Raw genomic sequence first — 8,254 nt, 5'->3', positions numbered from 1 at the left:
CTCAGCATTACCGCATATCTGCCCCAACCGACAAGGAGCTGCTATGATATGGTAAGTTTCTATTTAATCATGTAGTGGCTACCCAAGCATGACTTATTGCAGTGATAATGGGGGGGTTATCATTGTGGCACCATGTGTCAGTAGCTTTAATAGTTAGCTAACCCCTAGACTCTCCTTGTCCTCATTGTGATGCAATGTGCATCTGTGTGTGGAGGGGGAGCACTCTCTGCTGGGTAGCGGTGGTGGATGTCCGGATGTCTGCCTGTGCAGTGAGGACAGCAGTTCCTGCTAAGATGTCACTAAGGACAGGCTAAGCAGCTGTCCCAGGCCGGAAGACTGCTGTCTTGTCACTTTGTGTCCCCCCCCCCCCCCCTGTCCTTCCACAGAGACCATGTCACCTTTCCCCCACAGGGTGCCTTCCATCTTCTGCACCATTCTTCCCTACTTCCACAAAGGCTACACCCCATCGAATAGTTCTCGCAATTCTCTGTACCCTTGAACCCAGTAGAGTCTCTGCCACATTATCCCTTAGCTGCTGCAACATAGCCTAATGATTACAGCTGCCATTAACCCTTCACCACTCATTGTGAATCCAAGCCATTCTGGGCTGTGGATGAGTGGAAGACTGTTGTTTCTGCCACATATTACCCCCCTGTACTCTTCCCCTAAAGTACTGTAACCCTACTGCTTCCCCCCCCCTTCCTCTAACAGAGCTCTTTCGTCCTCTTACCTTCCATCACTATCCATGTCCCCACCTCCCCTTCAAGACCGCCTATCATTTTCTGAGCCTCTGCCCTAGACAAAGTTCTAGCCACCTACTCTCCCCCTTTCCCGTACCACACACAGTACCCCTGCCACCTTCTGTACCCCCTCTCCTAGCATTCCTTCAATCTTTCTGCCTTCTAGATCCCAAACCCTTCCTGGCTTCTGCCTCTAGCCACCTACCCTCACAAAGCCCACTCACATAGCCACTGGCATCTTTTGACTTTTCCCAACAAAGCCCTTGCCTCCTTTTGTGTTCCATGTCGCGGTCCTTCCCCCCCAGGTCTGAGACATGGAATACATTAGGGGACAAGGGTTCTGTTGTGGGAAGTCAGAAGGAGTCAGGGGCTCTGTGGGTGGAGGGGGGGCTTGTAGGGGTAGGTTGGTTGAAACAGATGCCAGAGGGAGTTGTGGATTTGGAAGGCAGAAAGGTGGAAGGGCCGCTGTTAGGGCAGGGGATACAGAAAGTGGTAGGGGGTACTGTGTGTGGTATGAGAAAGAGGGGAAAGTAGGTGGCTATGGCTCGACCTAGGACCGGGGCTCAGAAGGAGGCAAGAAGTCTTGAAGGAGAGCTGGGGCCATGGATTACGATGGAAGGTAAGTTTGTAAGGGCTCTGTTAGAGGAGGAGGGAGAAGGTGGTAGGGGTACAGTGCCTTAGGGGAAGAGTTCAGGGGAACAGAATGTGACAGGGGCACTAGGGGTCAGGGAGACATATGTTGGCAGTGGGTCTGCTGGGTTTCAGGATACAGAGAGTTGCAAGGACTTCTTGATGGGGAGTAGCCTCTGTAGGGGTGGGGTAAATGGGTACAGAAGGTGATAGGCACTCTGTGGGGGAAAGGTGACAGTACCTCTGTGGAAGGACAGAGAGGCACGAAGTGACAGACAAGTAATCTTCTTACCTGAGACCGCTACTTAGACTGTCCTTAGTGATTCCTTGGCTGGATCCGCTGTCTTCACTGCACTGGCGGACATCTCGACTCCCGCCACAACAGCCCGGCACAGAGTTTATTTTTAATATATTTTTGTTATTATCAGGAACATTTGGCGCCACCTCCTCACTCTGGACACATACCCAGCAGAGTAATCCTACCAACCTCTGCATCAGCCTCAGCATTACCGGATATCTGCCCCAACCGACAAGGAGCTGCTATGATATGGTAAGTTTCTATTTAATCATGTAGTGGCTACCCAAGCATGGCTTGTTGCAGTGATAATGGGGGGGTTATCATTGTGGCACCATGTGTCAGTAGCTTTAATAGTTAGCTAACCCCTAGACTCTCCTTGTCCTCATTGTGATGCAATGTGCATCTGTGTGTGGAGGGGGAGCGCTCTCTGCTGGGTAGCGGTGGTGGATGTCCGGATGTCTGCCAGTGAAGTGAGGACAGCAGTTCCTGCTAAGATGTCACTAAGGACAGGCTAAGCAGCTGTCCCAGGCCGGAAGACTGCTGTCCTGTCACTTTGTGCCCCCCCCCCCCTGTCCTTCCACAGAGACCATGTCACCTTTCCCCCACAGGGTGCCTTCCATCTTCTGCACCATTCTTCCCTACTTCCACAGAGGCTACACCCCATCGAATAGTTCTCGCAATTCTCTGTACCCTTGAACCCAGTAGAGTCTCTGCCACATTATCCCTTGCTGCTGCAACATAGCCTAATGATTACAGCCGCCATTAACCCTTCGCCACTCATTGTGAATCCAAGCCATTCTGGGCTGTGGATGAGTGGAAGACTGTTGTTTCTGCCACATATTACCCCCCTGTACTCTTCCCCTAAAGTACTGTAACCCTACTGCTTCCCCCCCCTTCCTCTAACAGAACCCTTTCGTCCTCTTACCTTCCATCGCTATCCATGTCCCCACCTCCCCTTCAAGACTGCCTATCACTTTCTGAGCCTCTGCCCTAGACAAAGTTCTAGCCACCTACTCTCCCCCTTTCCCGTACCACACACAGTACCCCTGCCACCTTCTGTACCCCCTCTCCTAACATTCCTTCAACCTTTCTGCCTTCTAGATCCCAAACCCTCCCTGGCTTCTGCCTCTAGCCACCTACCCTCACAAAGCCCACTCACAGAGCCACTGGCATCTTTTGACTTTCCCCAACAAAGCCCTTGCCTCCTTTTGTGTTCCATGTCGCGGTCCTTCCCCCCCAGGTCTGAGACATGGAATACATTAGGGGACAAGGGTTCTGTTGTGGGAAGTCAGAAGGAGTCAGGGGCTCTGTGGGTGGAGGGGGGGCTTGTAGGGGTAGGTTGGTTGAAACAGATGCCAGAGGGAGTTGTGGATTTGGAAGGCAGAAAGGTGGAAGGGCCGCTGTTAGGGCAGGGGATACAGAAAGTGGTAGGGGGTACTGTGTGTGGTATGAGAAAGAGGGGAAAGTAGGTGGCTATGGCTCTACCTAGGACCGGGGCTCAGAAGGAGGCAAGAAGTCTTGAAGGGGAGCTGGGGCCATGGATTACGATGGAAGGTAAGTTTGTAAGGGCTCTGTTAGAGGAGGAGGGAGAAGGTGGTAGGGGTACAGTGCCTTAGGGGAAGAGTTCAGGGGAACAAAATGTGACAGGGGCACTAGGGGTCAGGGAGACATATGTTGGCAGTGGGTCTGCTGGGTTTCAGGATACAGAGAGTTGCAAGGACTTCTTGATGGGGAGTAGCCTCTGAAGGGGTGGGGTAAATGGGTACAGAAGGTGATAGGCACTCTGTGGGGGAAAGGTGACAGTACCTCTGTGGAAGGACAGAGAGGCACGAAGTGACAGACAAGTAATCTTCTTACCTGAGACCGCTACTTAGACTGTCCTTAGTGATTCCTTGGCTGGATCCGCTGTCTTCACTGCACTGGCGGACATCTCGACTCCCGCCACAACAGCCCGGCACAGAGTTTATTTTTAATATATTTTTGTTATTATCAGGAACATTTGGCGCCACCTCCTCACTCTGGACACATACCCAGCAGAGTAATCCTACCAACCTCTGCATCAACCTCAGCATTACCGCATATCTGCCCCAACCGACAAGGAGCTGCTATGATATGGTAAGTTTCTATTTAATCATGTAGTGGCTACCCAAGCATGGCTTGTTGCAGTGATAATGGGGGGGTTATCATTGTGGCACCATGTGTCAGTAGCTTTAATAGTTAGCTAACCCCTAGACTCTCCTTGTCCTCATTGTGATGCAATGTGCATCTGTGTGTGGAGGGGGAACGCTCTCTGCTGGGTAGCGGTGGTGGATGTCCGGATGTCTGCCTGTGCAGTGAGGACAGCAGTTCCTGCTAAGATGTCACTAAGGACAGGCTAAGCAGCTGTCTCAGGCCGGAAGACTGCTGTCCTGTCACTTTGTGCCCCCCCCCCCCCCCTGTCCTTCCACAGAGACCATGTCACCTTTCCCCCACAGGGTGCCTTCCATCTTCTGCACCATTCTTCCCTACTTCCACAGAGGCTACACCCCATCGAATAGTTCTCGCAATTCTCTGTACCCTTGAACCCAGTAGAGTCTCTGCCACATTATCCCTTGCTGCTGCAACATAGCCTAATGATTACAGCCGCCATTAACCCTTCACCACTCATTGTGAATCCAAGCCATTCTGGGCTGTGGATGAGTGGAAGACTTGTTTCTGCCACATATTACCCCCCTGTACTCTTCCCCTAAAGTACTGTAACCCTACTGTTTCCCCCCCCCCTTCCTCTAACAGAACCCTTTCGTCCTCTTACCTTCCATCACTATCCATGTCCCCACCTTCCCTTCAAGACTGCCTATCACTTTCTGAGCCTCTGCCCTAGATAAAGTTCTAGCCACCTACTCTCCCCCTTTCCCGTACCACACACAGTACCCCTGCCACCTTCTGTACCCCCTCTCCTAACATTCCTTCAACCTTTCTGCCTTCTAGATCCCCAACCCTTCCTGGCTTCTGCCTCTAGCCACCTACCCTCACAAAGCCCACTCACAGAGCCACTGGCATCTTTTGACTTTCCCCAACAAAGCCCTTGCCTCCTTTTGTGTTCCATGTCGCGGTCCTTCCCCCCAGGTCTGAGACATGGAATACACGGCATCTTCTTCACAGGTATCGGCCGCCATCTGGGCAGAGTGGGGAGTTTCCATGGCAAACCCCTGTCGTGCACTGCCATTGGTCAGAACTCATTTCTGACTAATGGCAGGGGATAGGAGCAGATCGCAGCTCTGCAACCTCGCTCCTGTCCCTCAGTATGATCGGGGCTGTCACTGACAGCTCCGATCATCCCTTTTTTCCTGGTCATCGGATCACCAGAAACCCGATCAGCCCAGAATAGGAGAAAATCGCAAGTCTGAATTGACATGCGATTTTCTGTGATCGCCGACATGGGGGGGGGGTCTCAGGACCCCCCTCGGTGATGTGCCGGGATGCCTGCTGAATGATTTCAGCAGGCATCCCGGTCCTGTCCCCAACCGGCTAGCGGCGGGGACTGGAATTCCCACTGACGTATCCATACGCACTCAGTCCTTAAGGACTCGGGGTGCAGGGCTTATCCATACGCCCTACGTCCTGAACAGGTTAAATGGTCACAGAGCATTTGACATATTTTGTGCAGGTACAAATTTTCTGAAATTTCTCTCTTCACATACACCAAAAGTCTAAGCTAAGTCTGGGATGGTGTAGTTTTAGAGGCTTTGCGCCTTTTCTGCACCTTTTCACAAAAGGGCGCAATTCATAAAAACCCTTCCATATCATGCGTATTGCCAAAATCAGTGGATTGCAACTCAAAATCAGCAGCAATGAGCTCAACAAAGGTGCAAATAAACCCTGCTTGCATCTTTTTTTCCGCCTTTTGTAGATACAAAAAACAGTCTAAAGACAATGATAAATGTTGGCCATTTACTATATTTATACATAGACATTTATATGTATAAATATTCAAAGGCATGTAAACTATTGATTCCTGTTATCATTAAGATTTTGAAAGGAGCAAAACAACTATATTATAATAAATTACTATTTATGTTGTTTTGCTTGATCAGTGATATTTTCTAAACGAATGCCAAAATTCCACAATTTTTGCCAGGGTATGCAAACTTCTGAGCACCACTGTATGTCCAGATTTGCCTTTTTTTTTTGTTGAAAGTCCCTTGAACTGGACATTGAACTGATTAATCAGAACTAAGTAAATATTTATCCTGCAGTTGTCAGTGGGCACAGGTTCTTCCCCAGAAAGTATAACAGATTGTACTTGGTTTGTTGTGTAGTTAATCAGTTAGACAGACTGGCCAGCAATACCGGCAGGATGCTGCCATCTTTTCTGTATGTGGTTCTGATAGTTTTACAAATCTGCATTAATCTGGAAGCAAAACTGTGAGTATTGTGAGAAATTATATATATATTTGGTAGTTTTTATTGCTTAAATTTTAATTAGTTTTTTTCTGTCATTTTATTTATTTATTTTTTATCTACTACATCATGATTTTGGAGCAATGTTTCATTTGAATGTTATCATGTTTTAAAATATTTATATTTTATATATATATATATATATATATATATATATATATATATATATATTTATCGTATATACTCGAATATAAGCCGATCAGCATGATTTTTCGTGCTGAAAACGCCCCCCTCGGCTTATACTCGAGTGAACTCTCCGCCTGTTAATCCCTTCTCAGTGGTCTTCAACCTGCGGACCTCCAGATGTTGCAAAATTACAACTCCCAGCCGATGGTTGTCCGGGCATGCTGGGAGTTGTAGTTTTAAAACCTCTGGAGGTCCGCAGGTTCAAGACCACTGCGGCCTTCGTCATCATCCAGCCTGAATGATGATGGGGTCTGGATGATGACGGGGGTCTGGATGATGACGGGGGTCTGGATGATAACATGGGAGGATGATGACGGGGGTCTGGATGATGACGGGGGTCTGGATGATAACATGGGGTGATGATGACGGGGGGTGATAATGACGGGGGTCTGAATGATTATGGGGGTCTGGATGATGACGGGGGTGATAATGACGGGGGTCTGGATGATGATGGGGGTCTGGATGATAACATGGGGGGATGATGATGGGGGTCTGGATGATGAAGGGGGGGTGATAATGACGGGGGTCTGGATGATGACGGGGGTCTGGATGATGACATGGGGGGATGATGTTTGATGTATTTCCCACCCTAGGCTTATAGTCGAGTCAATAAATTTATTAATTTTTTTTCTGGGTTTTTGGGATGAAATTAGGGGCCTCGGCTTATATTCGGGTCGGCTTATACTCGAGTATATACGGTATGTATATCTCTATATGTATTTGTAACAAAGCAAATTAACAGTGCAATAAGCATTTAGCTATAAATATGAATGTAAAAAACATGTCAACAGTACAGTACAGCAAAACATAGTCTCCAATAAGGTACACATAGTAATAATAATATTGATACAGCTTATGTTTAAATGACATTGAAGACCATTGTGTGTCTATCCCACTGTCAACGTTCGTTTCCTCGCTTCTTACCTGGTTAAAAAGGTCAATGTAATCAGTCAAAATGGCTATGATATTTGAAGGTGTGATGGGACAGAAGAGGTTGGTCAGCTATTGAGTTAATCCACGGTTGAGAGGAAGGGCAAACTTGTTGACTGGGTTCGGATTCCTAGCCTCACCTCAGTTGTCATAAGTTTTTGGTGTTTGTGGGAGTTTTGTTTGCGGCTGAATCATTTTTGAGGAAGTTTTACATTCTTTCACCTCAATATATTTGTTTTATTTGTGATGTGCATGTTTTTTACCCTGTTTTCCTTGCAGTGTATGTGATGGGGCTGGGACTTATTTAGCAGAAGGTCTTTCATGAATTGTGTGCAGAAGCATCACTTATAATGATGAATGGAAATATTGGGCGGTATAGACACGATTTTCCATGAGGTCAAACTTGGCGTGATAAATGTAGTCCATTATAAATTGATGACCACTGCAAAAAAAACTTCTATGGTACACACAAATGCAGTGGTGTGTAAAGGTTACACTATGTGAAATGTCTCAAAATTGTCACATTACAGCTTGCTGCAACCTTTTTTAGGGACAATTTTGCAAACAAAAAGGGGTAAAGAACTGGAAAAGGTGAGAAAAAACTCACGGCACTCGATGGTCATGCTTCATCCATTTATTCCCATGAAAGGTCACTTCACATGTTGGGAGGGGGGGGGGGGGGGGGGGGGGAGAAGAGACGGGATGATGTCCATTTCGTGGCTACACGCCGCTTCTGCCGGTCCCTCCCTAGGTAGGGATCTGCAGAAGTGGCATGTAGCCGCGAAACGGACATCGTCCCGTCTCTTCTCCACACCTCCCGACATATGAAGTGACCTCTCGTGGGAATAAATGGATGAAGCATGACCATCGAGTGCCGTGAGTTTTTTTTCTGTCATCTTTTTCAAGTTGTTTCACGCAGTGCTTCTATACACTCTCACTGAACACCGGTATATGCCATGCGAATGACTGTTGTACCATTGCATAACAGGCTGAGTCGAAGCGAGGTGTGTTAACAGGTGGATATTGTAGC

The 8,254-nt window shown here is 48.0% G+C and overlaps 1 protein-coding gene across 4 annotated transcripts in view; it reads left to right on the top strand.

The window, feature by feature from the left end:
- Nucleotides 1-1,867: 1,867 nt before the first annotated feature.
- The window catches only part of LOC130281664 (alpha-2-macroglobulin-like protein 1), a 123,984-nt gene continuing 117,597 nt past the window's right edge, over nt 1,868-8,254 (top strand). For 2 of the 4 annotated variants that reach the window (XR_008846069.1, XM_056529122.1), the window contains exon 1: nt 5,949-6,072. Coding sequence is in view for 1 of the 4 variants with exons in the window: in XM_056529122.1 (XP_056385097.1) it covers nt 6,005-6,072 (68 nt within the window). In the remaining 3 variants the exon portion in view is untranslated. Of the gene's footprint in view, nt 1,921-3,765; nt 3,784-5,948; nt 6,073-8,254 lie in introns of those variants that run through there. The other 2 variants (XM_056529123.1, XM_056529124.1) reach the window with 2 other exon arrangements.

This window comes from Hyla sarda, chromosome 7 (genome assembly GCF_029499605.1).
Source record: "Hyla sarda isolate aHylSar1 chromosome 7, aHylSar1.hap1, whole genome shotgun sequence".
Lineage (NCBI taxonomy): Eukaryota > Metazoa > Chordata > Amphibia > Anura > Hylidae > Hyla > Hyla sarda.
The sequence above is the reverse complement of the archived record's forward strand: the minus strand, read 5'-3'. Positions and strand labels throughout refer to the sequence as shown.